Raw genomic sequence first — 17974 nt, forward strand, 5'->3', positions numbered from 1 at the left:
GAGAAGTAAAGAACATCAATAGTCAGAATAAGGAGAGATGCCAACTATTGGCTCACGAAGAGGGGGAGCGGAGAGATAAGAGTAGCCACTTACTACTTGGGGATGGCGGTCCGAGAAGGACCCACCGGCTTGGGATCTGGTAAGAGAGGACGGAAATGTGGGGTTTAGGATTCCCTACACATTATACCCCCCCCGCCCCCCGAGGGCAAGATGGACAGGGAGTGACGGGCGCAACGCCCTAGCGACAATAGGAACCCTCACCCAACTCGGGGCAAGTTGTTTGGTTTAATGTTCTTTGTTGGAGGGGTCAGTTAATGGGGAGAGGAGAGAGGAAGAAGGGCTTGAATAAATCTGAATGGGCGAGCATGGGGACCCGAAAAGTTGGCATGATCACGTAAAAAATGGGGAAGATTTGTATCTTAAGTTATAACATTAGGGGCATAAACCATCCAACGAAAAGGATGAAGCTAGAGAAGCAGCTTAAAAAAGGGAGAAGGAAGATATAATACTGCTCCAAGAAACCCATATCAGGACGAGGGACAAGCAGAAAACTCGCATTAGGGGGGTATAAAATCTGGGCACAAGCAACCTCGACAGAGAAAAAAGCGGGGGTGCTGATAGCGATAAGGGAAGGGAGTGAGGCTAACCGGGTGGATACACTCACGGATAAAGAAGGGAGATATGCGCTTGCTAATGTGGACTTAAATGGATTTCGCTTTACCCTTGCATCGATATATGCACCAAATCAGGGGCAAGACAGCTTCCTCAAAGATGTACTGGGGAAACTGGAAGGCTTTGCTAGGGGGGAGGTGATCCTGGGAGGCGACCTCAACATGGCATGGAATCCACTATTAGACAGAAGCGTTGGTAACGCCCAAGGTTAGGGAGCACCATCAAAACACCTCAAACAACAGATGGACCTCTTGGCCCTGAACGATGTGCGGAGGGAACTGAAGGGGGCCCATTTCCACGAGCCGCAGCCTTTCTCTATTGGCTTAGCCACAAATTTCTCCCTACCATTATATGACACGCTGTCAGCCTCAGGACCACAAACTGCTCAAGACAATGAGTCGAAAAAGGAAACTTTGAAAAAGACTGCTTTAAGTTGGTTCCAGCCACACATACTCACCACTAGCAATAAATCGTGTAGTTTGACTGGCCCGACCTGGACGGGGAGCCTGCCTCACAGTGAGAGTCACTACAAGGTTTCCGTGGGGCCACCTACTTGCCCTGATGAAGGCGGTTCTTGTTGAACAACACTTATCCCTCTGATGCATTTTCAAGTTGGATAACTCTTCCACCGAAACGTGCACTATGTGCAAGGGGGTTGCACAAACCAACAAGTTCCCTTGGGGTCCATCAATCATATGTTATTGGGCCAGCACTTGACATTGACAATCTGACCACGGTTTTCTTTCCCCCTGTCACGTTGGCACCTGCAAGACGAGATGCTTTCTTGAATACAAGCTACTCTTGGACCTAGATGGTTACAGGTCCATTAACTTTCACAACTCCCACATGTTACACATGGGGCATGCTTTACACTTAGAATCATTTGTGTACCTTCCCCTCATGGGTTACGTTTAATACTATTCATTTAGCAAGCACTAAAGAGCCCAGATGGGTCTTTTATTAGTTATTGATGTTTAGATTGTAAACAACATACATATGACAAATGTTCATAAACTTCTTTTTGATGTTCCTTGTTTTAATACAAATCATGTATGTTCACACCCTTTGATGTGCGAGTTTCCTTTTTCTACCTTTTTTCTTTCTGGACAATCTCATGGGTTACAAACTTAGGGATTTAATCCATTAGTATCAATATACCAGGCTCCCCAATTCCCACCACATATTTGTTTCATTTATTGACAAAAATTGGGTATGAACCTGGAACGTAGCAGTTCTATTTCCTTTTTGGTTTGGGAACAAAAGGGGTACACATACTTTTCGCATGTTCACAATTCTATGTCAAGAATAGACTATTTCTGGGCAATGGTGGGCCTGTTGGGAAAGATACAACGGATAGAACTGGGAGCGATCGCGCTCTCGGACCATGCACCGCTATGGCTCGACCTAAACTTACCGGGGAAAACAAATGGCCTGTGGAGGTGGAGATTACCCCCGGACGTAATCCAAGACCCGATTACAGGGGAAGCCATAAAGGAAATGATAGAAGAATATTTTGCACAAAATGACACTGGGGAGGTCTCCATAGGCACAATCTGGGATGCGTTCAAAGCAGTCCTGCGAGGGAAGATCATAGCACTGAAAATTACAAAGGAAAAACAAAGATATATGTGGGGAAAGGAGCTGGAAAAGTCTATAGCAGAGCTGCAAGAGAAAATCCTGACCCACCCCACGAAGGCTTTAAAGAAAGCATTGAAACACTCACAGGGCCAATTGGGACAGCTGTGCTCAAAAGGAGCAGAAAAGAGCTTACTATATCTGAGGCAGGGATATTACATAAAAGCTAACAAAGCCGACAGACTCCTAGCGAGACAACTCCGCACAAAGCAGGAAGAAACAACGATTAAGGCCATACGAAACTCTAAAGGGGAATTACACACACGCACGCATGATATAGGAGAGTCATTTAGAGAATTCTATCAAAAACTCTACTCTCTGACCTCCCAGATGCAGAAGCACAGGACACACATCTGAAAGCCCTCCCCATCCCGCGAATCTCAGAAGAGGATAGACAAGCCCTAGAGCATCCAATCAGGGAAGAGGAAGTTAAGAAAGCAATAGCAGAACTCCCAGTAAATAAAGCTCCTGGCCCAGATGGATTCTCTGCCCCTTTCTATACAAAGTATGTAGATCAGATATCCCCAATCCTCACTAGGCTCCTAAACTCATTCAAAGATAGCACCAACATGACTCCCACAATGAATGAGGCGAATGTGGTAGTCTTCCATGAATCTAGGAAAGACCCGACACTCCCCGAGGCGTATAGGCCAATATCCCTGATCAATTTGGATGCCAAAATATATACAAAGATCCTAGCAGCAACACTATCCCCGCTCCTCCCAAAACTAATTAACTTAGATCAATTGGGCTTCATCCCTGGAAGACAAACCCATGATAATCTTAGGAGGCTAATCCACTTAGTGGAAAACATTGGCATAACACACACCCCAGCGCTATTACTCTCAGTGGATGCTGAGAAGGCGTTTGACCGGGTAGAATGGTCAATGTTATTTAGAGTCCTAACCTACATGGGATTTGGGGAACAGTATATTGCCATGGTAAGGGCGAACTATAACTCCCCATTTAGCAGGGTGGCAATCAATGGAGAGGTCACGGATAGGATACTAATATCTAGAGGTACAAAACAGGGCTGCCTGCTATCCCCACTTTTGTACGCTATTTTTCTGGAACCATTCTTAATAAAATTAAGGGAGACTTCTCACATAAAAGGGATCGAAATGGCAGGAACACAGCACAAAGTAATAGCGTACGCAGACGACATACTGATAGCCTTAGAAGATCCGGAGACAACTTTACCGGCAGTGGTGAAGGAATTAGAAGAATTTGGGACCACATCAGGACTAAAAATTAATAGGAAAAAGTCATAAATCCTAATCCTGCCAGGAGATGGGGGAAAGATAGAAAGGGAAGCCAACCTACTGGATCTAAAAATTGGCGGGAAGGGCATAAAATACATGGGAATAAGAATAACCCAAAAGATTGAGCAGCTTTATGGGGAAAATTATCTGCAACTCCTAGCAGACATATGTCGGGATCTAGAAAGATGGAATCCACTACTAATTTCCTGTGGGGTAGAATTCAATCGGTCAAGATGACCATTCTTCCAAAGATCTTATATTACTTCCAGGCTCTTCCGGTGGGCGTCCCTCACACCTTCTTTAAAACGCTCTCTAAAGCTATATCCGCCTTTACATGGAGAGGAAAGACCCCGAGACTAGCTAAGATCACCCTCAGAGCACCAATTAGGGAGGGGGGATGGAGCTCCCCCACTTCAAAAAGTACTTCCAGGCGGCGCAATTAAAAGGTCCTGAGGGAATGGATGGGGGATGACCCTCAACCGATATGGGCAAAACAAGACCGGGCAGTGGCAAGGACACCATTGGTGGAATTACTCTGGAAACAGAAACATAGACACCCAAATCTAGGGATAAGCGAAATTATGAAGACCACATTGGAGGCATGGGACTCCCAAACACGGAAGGGATTAATGACAACGGCGCTTGGCCCCTTCACACCCATCTGTCGAAATCCCCAATTCCCACCAGGCATTGAACAAGGGGCATATGAAAAATGAGAAGAGGCGGGAATAACAAAAATTGGGGAAATGTACATAGACAATGAAATCAGGGCACATGATACATGCTATCTCGACAAGATAAATACAGATAGGAACAACTTAAACACCGGTCAAAAACCCCGGACATTACCAAAGCGGCAACGAGGAGCCTCACTCCATTTGAGAGCTATGTCATCTCCAACACAGGGGTGAAAAAGTGGGGGCCGACACTTTATTCTTTCATAAACACACAAGAGGAGGAAATCAAGTGGTCATATATGATTAAGCTGGGCAGAACATTGGGGGTGGAACCTACTAAAGCCCAATGGGAGGACCTATGGAAACTAATCACCAAGTCAAGTTGAAGCGCTCCGCACAGACCAGAGAAATGTGGACCAAAATAGTGACTCAGTGGCACTACACTCCGGAAAGGCTGCAAACCATTTTTCCCAAAACATCAAATAAATGCTGGAGAGGATGTGAGGAAGTGGGATCTTGGAGGCACATTGGGTGGGATCGTAAAGGGATCAAACCTTTCTGGGAAGAAATAAAGGGAGAGATGGGGAAGATGTTTCCTGATGTGAGGATGTTAGGAGAAGGGGTTTGGCTATGCGGAATAAGAGACCAACAGCAAAAAAAATATAAAAAGACTCAGTGGAGAGGCTTCATGGGGCTCCTCGTAGCAGCATGGTCAACCATCGCCCAGAATTGGAAAAATAAAGACACCCCACTTACTTTCACATGGTTACAAAAGGTGTGGGACCAATTAACGATGGAAAAGGTCACCTACACAATCCAGGGCACGAGAGACAAATTCGCAATGGAATGGGAAGGGATTCTGGAATATCTTTAGTCGGTCTTTATGGAACAATGGTGTCCCCATAACATCAAGGTATCAGACATCTTCAACGCATAAAAAGGTCCCCGAATAGTTGGACATAAGCGCCCCAAGGGGGGGTTGGGAGGGGTGGGGGGAATGCATTTCTTCGTTGTTGATGTACTGTCATGTAAAACCAATAAATACATGTTTGGAAAAAAAAAAAAAAAAAGGAATGGACCCTGCAGTGCCCGTTACCGATCACAGAAGTGAAAGGGAGCTGGCGTCGCGGGGACCAGCGACACGGAATTGAAGGCAAGTAGGGGTGTGGGGTTTGGCCACATCGGGAATGTTCAGGGGAGAAACGACTGAAGATTATTTCGAACAAATAATCTTCGGTCGTTTCTACTTCAAACATTTCCACCCCAGTCAAACAACCTCAAATCGACTCAGACATTTTCTTTTGTGGTATTTCTCCTGGTTACCACCTTGCTTTAACACTATCCAATAGTGTTTTGCTTTTTTCAGTTTGCTTGGAAATGCAGTTTCTTTAAATTCCTCTCGTTCGCATATGCACTTCACGTTCAGTTTCATTTGTGTGATAGTCTTATCTTTTTCTTTTATTCAGTGCTTTTCAACTTGTTCAGTCTTCAATAGTTCATATTTTTCTTTTATTGGATATTTGTAAGGCACCCTTACAACAAATGGTGTTCGAGGTGCCACAAAACAAAAAAACAAAAAGTGGTGGGGGACAAGGGAGAAAGATACAATAACGGTCCTGCTAGGCTTTGTGACATTCAGATCGTACAAGAAGCGTGGGGCGGTGGGGTGGAAGTGCCTGTCTGTGAAAAAAGCAATGTGCTGAGGTGGGAAAGGAAAAGGGTGAAGAGGAGAGGAGCCAGTGCTAAGGGGAGGCCAGATGGTAAGTGCCAGGGAACGCAGGGGCGATGGTCCACATGCTAAGTGTGAGGAAGGGGATGGTTTGGGAGGGGGGGCTGGAGCCCTGTAGTACTCGGGGGGGACCCAGCAGAAAGAAGGAGTTAGCAGGGGAGGGGGAGAGTGAAGGAGGAGGAAAAAAAGTAGGGTCTGGAGGAGCTTAAGGATATCCGGCTCAAGCCTGGGAGGGGCCGGGAGACTGTTCCAGAGGGAGGAAGGGGAGGCCAGATGGCAAGTGCAAGGGAACGCAGGTATGATGGTCCACATCATAACTGTGATGAAGGAGGATGGTCGGGGGGGGGGGCTGTAGTACTTAGAGGGAACCAGCAGAAAGAAGAAGTTAGCAAGGGAGTGGGGAAGAGCGAAGGAGGAGGAGAAAAGGAGGGTCTGGAGGAGCGTCTGGAACTTAAGGATATCTGGCTCAAGCCTGAGAGGGTCAAGGAGACAATTCCAGAGAGAGGCTCCTGTGGAGGAGAGAGATCTACCACCCCCACTCTTTGCTTAGAGAAGCTCCTGATCTGTAGAGAGTTGGAGCTTGCAGACCAAAGGGCTCTACCAGGAAGGGGTTAAGGGAGAGTTGGATGTAGTGGGGTCGCAGGCCCCAGAAAGCCTTGTGGATGATGCAGAGTGTCTTGAATTTGATCCTAGCAGCAACTAGGATCCAGTGGAGAGAGATTAGGGCTGGAGAGATGCAGTCCCTGGTCTTGAGGTCAAGGATACGTCTTGCAGTCCTATTCTGGATTAGTTGAAGGGGGCGAAGAGAGGATAAAGAAAGATTGAGGAAGAGCCAGTTTCAGTAGTCAAGCCTAGAGAGGACCAGAGCTCTTGAGGCATGGAGTTTCTGGAGGAAGGTGAGGAAAGGGAGAATGCCTCTGAGGAGGTGCAGCCATTGGTGGGCCTTCTTAGCAAGGTCCGAGATATAAGGAGAGGAATCAAAGATGACACCAAGTATTTTTGCCTTACAAGAGAGGGAGGGGAGAGGACCCATAGAGGGCGGCCAGAGGGAGGGAGTGAAGGTTGGAGCTGGGGTCACAATTAAAAGGATCTTAGTCTTCCTGATATTAAGGCAGAGATCATTGGCAGTGAACCATGACTGAATATCAGTCAGACAGTTAGGGATGAGAGAGGAGGAAAAGGAGGAAGTGGAGGGTACCTTGCAGGAGAGCTGCGTGTCATCTGCATAACACTGGAACTGAGGAGAGAAGGAGGAGATCAAGTGGGCCAAAGGGGCAAGGTAGATGTTGAAAAGCCACAGCAAGAGACTAGATCCTCGAGAGGCCCCACAGGTGGAGTGGGAGATAGAAAGAAAAGGGCCCAGTTGAACCTGGGAAGGTCGGTCAGAGCGGAAGGAGGTCAGTCGAGTATCAGGCCAGTGATGCCAAGGGTGTCACAGAGCCGGTTAGGGGGACATGATTGACCGTGTCGAAGACAGATGAAAGATCCAGGAGGATAAAAATGGATGGAGAGTTGGAGTTGATTTGAGAGCAAATCTTGGTCACCCAACCCATATAGCAGTATTCAAAACTCATTACTTGCTTGGTACTTCATTTGGTATTCAATCTCACTTTTCGGTCTCCAGACCCCTTTATCATATATTCTTTCTTGTTCAGCATTCACTGGAACCCACACCATGCCCCTGGAGTGTCCCTGTCTGAGTGAACCTCCTCCGTATCTAACTGTTGTGGAACTGCTCCTCTGGATGCTCTGATCTCGCTCGCTCCTCTCCCATTCCTGAGGAGCTCCAGCGAGCAGCGCTTGCCTCGCCAGTTCTTCTTGCAGCACTCAGCAGTGTCTCTGTGTTCCCCACTCCCAACGGTGAACACAAGGCAACGAGCTTCGCACAACTCCACACACTCTTGCGTCCCGCAATAGCACAGGCTTCTTCCTGGCGGCATCCTTTTCACCAGCGCATACTCTGCCCACTGGACCTCGGATGGCAGGGTTCTTGGGCCCAACTGGTTCCCTTCTCTGCAGCTTCTAAAGCTTTTTGTACACTTGCAACCATTGAATAGGTTGCAGGTGTGAACACCTAGTTTCACTTGCCTGATCGTATTGGGACATGCCTGGCCCTTACAGCAGTCCTCAGGCCTCCTCCTCGTCTCAGTACAAGAATTGTGGAATTACTGATTAGTGTTCACTACTCTTAGTCGCCTCTTCCTCGTCCCAGTACTATAATGGACTGAATGAGGGGAGATGGTTTACAACAGCCTATAAAGTCTACCCAGGTGATCCTGCCTCGCATCTCCACCCCCCAGGGTCGGGATCCAAAAGCGATGACCCTTCCCTGGCCACACGAGTAGAGGACATTGGGAGAATGAAGCGAGGACGTTCTCACAATATTAAAAAGAAGTAGTTGCTTATGGCTGAATCTACTGAATAAAATTGTATTTTGTATAAAATATAGTAACTGAAGAAATTGTTGATTGCGTCAGTATTCATCAGGTGTTTTCAAAACTATACAAAAAAACACAACCATTAATAAAATAAAGTGCAACGCAGCTGACATCACCTACCGGAAATTAATTTCAGGAGGTTCACTTGCAAAGCAAGAATGGTAGTGCAATACCCATCACTTGTCCACCTTGTTAACTTTCTAACCGGCACTATAAATATTTCCCCCCACACATTAATGTGTTACACACAGCATAGTATATAGGATAAAGTACCCCCAACCAAACTTTATACAGCTCATGCAAGTCAAGGAGTTTCATGACCCAAAAGAGGACCTTTATAAGGTCACAGAACTCCAAGGGGACATGCAATATCTTTTTTTATGTTTTATTCTTCATAGTACATGGCTACACACGGTCATTCCTTTTAATAGCTTGCAAAATATAATGCAAGAGATTTTCCATTTGCTGATCCATCTAAACAACATGTTTGAATTTAAAGAAGCAAAAATACAGCTCGTAAAATAAGTAATACACATTTTCTTGCTCACTTGTGAAAGCCTCCAGCAGCAGGGTCGGACTGGGATATAAGGAAATAGGGCAGTGATAAACCCAAAACCAAAATGCTAGTGTGGGGTAGTTTTAAAAAAAAAATGTTATTAAACTGGACCACTTATGTGGCCAATGTGGGCCATTTTAATGAGTTACACTATGCCGCTAGTAGTTTTGACCATGGTTGCTGAATAAATGTTCTTTAAATTGCACAATTTGCATCAGAAAACTCCCCCTTGGGTACAAATGTATACAGTCTGTCACAAAAGGAATGAATTGCCCTTTTCAACGGCGGGCTGCTTTTTCATTGGTGCCCGAGATAATTGTATGCCCCAGCGCGACCCTGTCCAGCAGTGCACAAATTAAACATTATACCATAAACAGTTCCTTGTGAATGAATGGATGTAAAGTGACACAGAAAACTGTTCCGCAAGTAGGGAATTTAAAAATAGGTGCAGCTGTGAGTACAGATGGAGTTCTGTTCTGTGCTGCCTCAAGCAGCTGTGATTGTTACCTCACAACTGAGTGGATGTGACGTCATTTTCTTATTACAGGTCAGTTGTGCTGTCACAACAAGCATGCAATAAGACAATGATGTCCAGGATTTTATACAGAAATTGCAGGCTACCATGTACTATATCTGGTAACTTTGATGTGGGCTACATAAACCACAATATTTTAAGTGAACTTGCAAAGTTGTAAAATTAACGCAGACGGCTGTCTGGTACAGAACACGAAAACCTTCCATTTAAAAAGTGCTCATAACAGATTCAAAAGTATTTGCAAATATTTGTCCTATCAACGGTTTGGTTCGAAAAAGGATACAATGGGTACCATATAGGAGCTTCAGAATAGATCTCGGAGGAAGTCTAAATAAGAAGCCAACATTTGCGAACATTAATAATAACAAGACGAACATTACCTTTGCTTCTAGTAGTGCTCATGTTTGTAGGTGCTTGAAAATAAGAACAAGTGGTTAATTCGTTTGCAGAAATCGGGGGGCATGCGATAGAAAAAAAAGCTACAAACAGACACGAGAGGACGTGAAACGAAAGCAAGGAGCTCGGTGTTGGAATGTGTGGAAGAGGGGCGAGCATCCAAGCCAGAGTTGTAAACTCCGCCCTTACCTGCAGCGGGAGACGCTCTCCACGGCAACCTATGACCACGCGCGGCTGAAGGAAATACGTCAGAGCGCAGAGACTAGGCGGTCAACAGTAGGATAACGCGCCAGAGGCTCTACCCAGAGTCTTGTCCGCTGCCTCGAAACTAGAGCATACAGCAGTTAGCTGCCCCAAGTAAAAAGCAAGCCGAGTATAGAAAAATAGAACAATAGCCACAAGCAAGGGCAAAGCCAACAGTTCTGGCTTCTGTGTAGGTATTTGGATTTTGACAGTCGTGTAGGTATTTGGAATTTGACAGTCGCTGTGGCAGAGCCCGCCTCCAAAAAAGGTTTGGGGTGGGGGACTAGATGCCAGCGAATTTTAGAAGCTGGTTGTGAGTGGGGCAATTAACTCATTGGGTTGTCGGCCCACCCGCCCTTCTTCTGAGCCCTACATGCTGGGCTCGGGGTCTCCCAGCCTGAAGAAGTGCTGGCCCTTACTAACCTCACCGTGGACATAGCTCTCAACTCACCCGCTTTTGGCGGGTGTCACCCGCCTTGCAAAGGGCTGACTCACCCGCCAAGCCTGCTGCACGCCTATTCATTCCAATGGGCGTCTCACCCGCCAGAAACAAAATCGGGTGATTTCACCCGCCTTTGCGAGACAAATGGTTGAGAGCTATGCCGTGGGCCACATAACAAACACCACAGTCATTCTCCACAAAGAAGTAATCCAGCCTTTGCTGGCATCATTCGACTTTCCCGTCCGGGATATCGCCTCATCTGACGCCTGTTACATTCTAGGTCTTCTCGTCTGACATTGTCCTCACTTGGTGCCTCCGGTCGGTGGTCCTCACTCCACCACTATCTGGGGCACTCTGCTCTTCCTCGTTGTCACTCCTGCTGAGCTCCTGTGGTGCTCTGAGATTCACTGAGAGTACCCACTTCACCTCTCCTCCAGGCCATGATCATGGACCCTTTTCTATAAGTAATCGTATAAAAGGCCACTTTTGAGAGATATCTAACTTGTGTGATCTTCCTGTTCCGCAACAACACGGTATCATCCACTTGAATCTGGAATGGCACCATGTGCATTGTGTTCTCTCTGCCTTTTTCTGACAAACGGAACATCCACAGCACCTCCTTCTCAGGACCAATCTCAAACTGACTTTCCACTGCCATAGCACCTCTGCCAGGTAAACGCCCATAGACGTATGTATTGTAGGCCAACAGAAATATGGTTACTGCTTCCTTCTTGCTTGGCAATACCGAATATCTTATTGAGCATGCACATGAACAGCTCCACATTACTATTTGCTCTGGGATAGCATGAGGTAATGCGCTTATGTTCGATGTCCAGGCCGTCCAGGAAATCTTTAAATGCTATCCCCTCAAACGGGGGACCGTTATACGTATGATGTGGAACTCACAAACCTCCCCACAGGATATCTAGAGGATTCATCCAAAATCACTAGGAAATGTCGGTTCTTTAAAATCGTCCCTAATCCTTGCTCAGGACATGCCTCTGCTCTCGGTGGTGTCTGTATCGTGGGCGGGGCTTGGGAGTGCTGCCTGCAGCCTCACACCACCTGCATTGCACAATCATGGAGTCCACCTGTGCGTTCACATAGAGAAAACACACCCCTCCTCTGAGGCGTGCCTTCGTCCTACAAGCGACATTGTGGCCTTTGTGCGATTTGTCCAGGACTGCTGTAACACCCCTTTTTCACCCACCAGGAGTTCAACCCTCACTCTCCAGAGTCCATTCATGAAGGCTGGGGTGTTGTGAGACACCTCAGGGCGTCCTCACATCTACTCTCCTGGTATCCTCTTCTCGGGTGGTAAGGCCATCACTTTTGGATTCTGGGCTGGAAAAGCAAGGGAGGATCCCTGGCGTGGAGGGTCCTTGGGGATTGGGGATGAGACATCCTCAGGAAAGACGCAGTATCCGCATTTCCCTTTCACGAAGAATCCTCTATCCTAGAGGCAGTTATGCGGTATTGATATCCACATCCCATTGACCAAGAAAATGACGGGATATCTCAAGTCCAGAAGCATCAGAAAGAGGTGGAAAAAGAAAAGGGTTAAGGTTAAGGTGGGTGAGAAATGGTATCCCCCTTTCCCTGTTGAGGACCAACCTAACCCTCCAGTGGCCTTTATAGGCTACTGTAAAACAGCTCCCCCCATTTTCCCACATTTAACCTCTGACAGTACTGGGGCGAGGAAGAGGCGACTAAGAGTAATGAACACTCAAACTTTATTTCATCACTTTGGTACTGGGACGAGGAAGATGCCTGCAAAGTACTGTGAGGCTCAGGCATGTCCCTTTAACTATGGTCAGGCAAGTCTAATTGTGAGTCCACGCGTGCAACATGTTGAGTGGTTACAGGTGTATAAAGGGAAACCAGTGGAACAGCAGAGAGAACAACAGGGAGGCCTGTGTGGGAGCGACCAGCAGGGGACCCTTGTCTGAGGAGGCAGCCATGGTGGGACCTGTGTGGAAACCAGGATGCTGGCCGATACCCAGAGGTCCTGTGGAGCACCAGGCATGTTGGGCCATTAGGCTACCACTGGTGTAGGAGCCTCCGTATTGGGAAGCGAAGAGCAGCACCTGTGAGCAAGCAGAAAAAAAAAAGGGACGCTGCCCACGTTCCTGCAGAGCAGTCACAGCCACCGTTGTGTGCAGGAGAAAACTAGGCGTGCAAGCGGGGCTCGCAGAGGCCAGCCCTCCGACCGGAGAAGCAGGAAGAAGGCAGCAGGAGCTGCCGGAGAGGACGCAGTGGACCGGTGAGTGTTGGGGAATTTTGAGAAACCTGAGGGCGTCCCCACATCTATTTCCCTGGGATCCTCTTCACAGGTGGCCAGGGAAAGGCCATCGCTTTTGGATCCTGACCCTAGGGGTGGAGGTGCGAGGGAGGATCGCATGGGTGGAGGGTTCCTGGAAAATGGAAAGGAAGGGTCCTCAGGTGAGACATGGGATAACCCCTTTCCAGTGCAGGATGAACCTTTGCCCCCAGAAACCTTTATGGGATATTGTCACCCTATTTCCCTTGGTCAGACTAACATTAGGAAAAATGACAAACCTAGAAGAAGAATTAGAAAGAATACGGTGCCCTTGGACAAGACATGGTAACCCCTTTTTCTATTGGCAACCAACCCAACCCTTCCCCAAAATGAATTTGCTGTTATAATCCAGTGCCCCTCATTTCTTCACAATTGACACTTGACAGTACTCGGAAGAAGAAGCAACTAAGAGCAATAAAGACTAGGCTCTTTTACCACTCTGGTACTGGGATGAGGAAGATGCCTGCTAACATCTGTGAAGGTCAGGCATGTCCCCTTGATTGTGGTCAGCCAGGGCTATTTGAGCATTCACACCTGCAGGTGTATAAAAAGAGACCCACCCAGTGGAAGAGAGCGCGACTGGGGAAGCGGCTAGAGGAGCAACTGGGAGAGCAACAAGGAGGCTGGTGTAAGCTGCATGAGCGGCACACAGACGCTGCAGACCAAGGAGAGAAGCGGCCCATGGAAGTGTGGCGGGTGAGGTGGGACTCCCTGGAGCTGGCTGAGCATGGTGAGGGGAGCCGTGCAATAAGGCTGCCCCTTTCCTCGTCCTCGTTACTTGAGGTGCTTGTTCCCCTGTGCGAGAGAACCACTACAGGGGTGTCTGAAAGGCATGAGCTGGAGCCCTAAGCCTTAAACCAGAAGGCTGTGTGATCCGGGCTGCTACAAGGTTGTGAGCAGAAGGCTGTGTGATCTGCGCTGCAATAAGACCTGAGAAAGTGACCTGTGAGTTTATAATGAATGGGAAAACCCGGGGTGCGAGTGTGTGAACTCTTTTGTACGTGAATACGTTTTAGCGGAGTGGTCACGTGCTTTGAAATAGCATGTTTTGGATAGTCTTCGATCCCTTTCTTGTCAGTTTCCGGAGAAGGGGGAAAAGCTGAGGATTCTTTGTGTCAGAGTGGTCGGGTGTGGCAAGATGCAAGTTTTCAAAGGTCTCCAAGCACTGGGCAATCCAAATAAAGGTAAACAAACACTTATTGAACAACAGCTAAAGCGGAAAGGAATGATAAGCAAAACTCATGATCATTGAATACCGAACTGAATCAAAAACTTGTTACCAATCAGAAGTTAAGAACTGTGAATCCATACAAGAAACAAAAGCTCCCATCCAATCAATTTATGGTATTTTAAAAGATTGGAATTAATACAACTTTAACGATATATGATGAGTCATTTATAACTCGCCTGTACACAAGTGTTTCTAGGTGCGACAAGACAAGGGAGCGAGACAGAGGGAGGACAGACACCCGATCTTACTTGGCCTTTTGTCATTCAGATCGTGCAGGTGCAGGGAAAGAGGGAGAGGAGAAGTGGAAGGGGGAAGTGCAGTAAGGGCAGCATTGCTCTGAGTCAGTGTAGCCAAGGAGCCGGCTCTGGGTAAGAGCAGGAGGCAAGGGACTGTAGGGTTACAAATACAGCCTCTAATGTGTGGCAGTCCAAAGGTTGTGGAGGTACTTCTGGTCATGGAGGAGCCTGTTACACAATTGGATTCATAGGGTAGTCAGGCAACCAGTCGGCTCAGCAGACTGTTAGGTCAGCACGGGAGAGAGAGAAAGCAGAAGCGAAAAGCAAGGTCTTGAGCTGCTTCTGGAACCTGAGGTGATCCTACTCAAGTTTGAGATGGGCAGAGAGGCCGTTCAGAGGGAGGCACTTATGGAGGAGAGAGACCAAGCTCCCACACTTTGCCTGGAGAAGCGTCTGGCCATCAAAGAGTTGCAGGTAGCTGAGCAGAGGGCCCAGAGAAGGAAGATGTTTAGGAAGAGAGAGTTGGATGTAGCTTGGGCCCGTCCCCAGAAAGCATTGTGCTATGCAGAGGGTCTTGAACTTGATCCTTGCAGCCACAGGGAGTGAGTGGAGAGATTTCAAGGCTGGAGAGATACTGTTACTCACCGAACCAGGCTCTCCGGTGGAGATGGCAGGTGTCTGATGGATCTCTGGTTGAATGGACTTGATTGAAGAGCCTGGGTTATTCCTTAACCCTGGCCTCCTCACTCGAGGGAGCTCTTTTCTATGATACACCCCTCTGATGTTAGAATAGCACATCCAGAGGAACAGATCAAATAAAAGAGCAGTGAGAACACACCGCCACGAAACCAGGCTGAAAAGGAAAGAGTTATGGTCAATTACCTGTCACATCTCTGTAGAGCGTCCCAGGACAGGCCGGAAGGCGGAGATGTCAGAACCCTATTCCTAAAGAACAACAAGATATGTATTACCTGACCAATACAAGGAAATACTACAGTGGCACAAAGAGATTGCTGTAAAATAGCGAGGGAAGTGGTGAAGGAACAGAAGTAGAAGGAAATCCAATGTGGAAAACATTGACAAGGATAAATTAACAACAAGGGAAGTTAGAGGGTCTCTGAACCCGGGTGGCACGAGGGACGCGCTAGTGGCAGAATGGTGCACTGAAGAATGACCGCAAAGTGTCTTGAATGTGCACTAACACTGTAGGCATAGGTATTCCACATTGGAGTGTGAAGGTTTGCAATAAAGTCCTGGAAAAGGGGTTGTCCTGACAGGAGCAAATATTACAGGGACCAGAGTCAATGGGAGTCTGTGACACAGGCGCAGGTTGGCAACAGCAGAGCAAGTAAGCAAAAGGGCCTGAGGCAACGGGAGTCCGTGACATACGCGCGGGTTGGCAACAGCAGAGCAAGTAAGCAAAAGGACCTTAGGCAATGGGAGTCCGTGAAAAGGGCACAGATTGGCAACAGCAAAGCAAGTAAGTAAAATCGGTATACAGAAGCAGTCCAGTAAGCAGGTGAAGGTTGGATGGAAAAAAACAGGAACAACAGCTGTCACAATGAAAGAGCTAACTGCAATCAAAAGCAGTAAACATCAGTGTTGCAAACGCTCTTATGCGGAAGCAGGGGGCAGACCCTGCGGCAAGGACCAGCTGGTCCGAACACATGACCCTGATCGGGTGGCTCTGTAGATGCAAATACTATTGCACAGTGTCTCTGACACAGTGTGTTGCTGCGGCTCATTTCCATGGCGATGTAGGAATGGAGCAGCAAAACGCTGGGTCCCGTGCGAGGCAAACCTTTGCCTATAGGGACGTGGAACCCTAACAGGAGTGTTTTACCCACCCACAAAGGCAGCAGCACTCCCCTAGAGGCATGGAATATGCACAGTAGAACAGGGGCATGAATTTTGGCAAGTGGTTCCCCGGTCCTATCTTCAGGGCCGTACCCCTTTCAATCCACCAAGTAGAATGGGCGCCCATTGCGAGATTGATAGTCCAGTATAGCTACCACCTCATACTCTTCCTCGTCATCTGCTTTTACAGGAGCAGGACGGGCAGGAAGACGTGTACCAGGGTGGCATGGTTTCAACAGTTAAATGTGAAAAACAGTGTGTACACGCCAGATGGAAGGAAGGGACAGGCGCACCGCCATGGATTTAATGAGCGAGGTGATTTTGTACAGACCTACATAGCGCGGGAGGTGCGCTCTTTTGCCCGGTATGTTACGGCTCTGGGTAGAGAGCCAGACACGCATCCCTGCCTTATATCTGGGTTCCGGCGTCCAATGGGTATCCGCGAAACGTTTAGCCTTTTCCATGGTCTGAAGAAGGTGAGCATGTATCGCAATGTGCAGTGTATCCAAGTCACGAACGCAGGCTTTAGCAGCCGTGTTCTCGGTGGGCAGCGTCGGGTCCAGAGGTAGAGAACGTAGATGTTGTCCATACAGGGTGAAAAAAGGCGAGACACCAGTGGCCGAGTGAACAGAGTTATTGGAAGCAAATCAGTATGTTGGATCACTGATTAGCATGTAGTTTGATATTGCAGGCACAAACACTGCAGGTACTACTCCAACGTTGCATTGGCCCTCTCGGTCTGCCCATCCATCTGCAGGTGGTGGGCGGTAGAATACCTGCCGTCGATAGCCAATGATAAAGGGCCTCATTACAACTCAGGCGGTAAGGGGTTTACGGCGCCGTAAACAGCGCCGACCCTTACCGCCTGAGTACGAGGTCCCTTAGCGCCATGGCGGATTTAACACCTGCTTCTAGCAGGTGTTAAAATCCATGGCGCTAAGGGACCATGGAGTTAATTACGCCACCGTAATTTACGGTGGCGTAATTAACGCCTTCCCCACTCCCATTATGCCCTATGGGGCAAAAATGGGAATGGGGAAGGGTAAATGGGGATTGGGGACTTACCGCCCCGCCAAACTCGGAATGGGGCGGTAAGTCCGCCAACCACCATGGCGTAAACATAGTTTACGCCATGGTGGTAAAGTCACGGCCCAGGCGGTAACTTACCGCCTGGGTCGTAATGAGGCCCAAAGTCAGGGCTTTCCAAAAGCGATAGGTAAACTGATTACCTCGATCCGTAATGGTGATAGATGGCAAGCCAAGGAATCGGAAGACGTTCTTGAGAAACAGGGTGGCCAAGATGGGTGCAGATAGAAGACCAGCACAAGGAACAAATAAGGACATTTTGGTGTAGTAGTCCACCACCACCCAGATTGTGTTGAAGCCCTGAACCGGAGGTAACTCGACAATAAAGTCCATCAAGATCATATGTTATGTTATGGGTATTTATAGGGTGTGTGGTCACCCAAAGGCATCTTGGCACTGAGGAGGTAGAAGCCACTAGAACATGAACGCACCAATAGACCTAAAGGAGAAGGTTTAGAAGAGATGGGTCTTTAGATTTTTTCGGAAAGCCAGATGATTGGAAAGTAACTTCAAAGCAGATGGAAGACTGTTCCATAGCTGAGCCACTGCGATGGAGAAGGCACGATCCCCTAGCCCAGAACGGCGAAAGGAGGGCACGCACAGCAAGCCAGCAGAAGCTGACCGCAGTAAGCGGTTAGGTACATAGGGCTCAAATTTTA

The 17974-nt window shown here is 47.9% G+C and overlaps 1 protein-coding gene across 1 annotated transcript in view; it reads right to left on the reverse strand.

Annotated features, from left to right (window-relative positions):
* The window catches only part of LOC138513422 (NAD-dependent protein deacetylase sirtuin-3-like), a 497025-nt gene extending 486944 nt beyond the window's left edge, over nt 1–10081 (reverse strand). Inside the window, exon 1 of the mRNA XM_069628264.1 lies at nt 9885–10081. Within this exon, the coding sequence (XP_069484365.1) occupies nt 9885–10059 (175 nt within the window). The 5' untranslated portion in view covers nt 10060–10081. The remainder of the gene's footprint in view (nt 1–9884) is intronic.
* Nucleotides 10082–17974: the final 7893 nt, after the last annotated feature.

The sequence above is a fragment of the Ambystoma mexicanum genome, chromosome 12 (genome assembly GCF_040938575.1).
Source record: "Ambystoma mexicanum isolate Mex_15411 chromosome 12, UKY_AmexF1_1, whole genome shotgun sequence".
In the NCBI taxonomy this organism is placed as follows: domain Eukaryota; kingdom Metazoa; phylum Chordata; class Amphibia; order Caudata; family Ambystomatidae; genus Ambystoma; species Ambystoma mexicanum.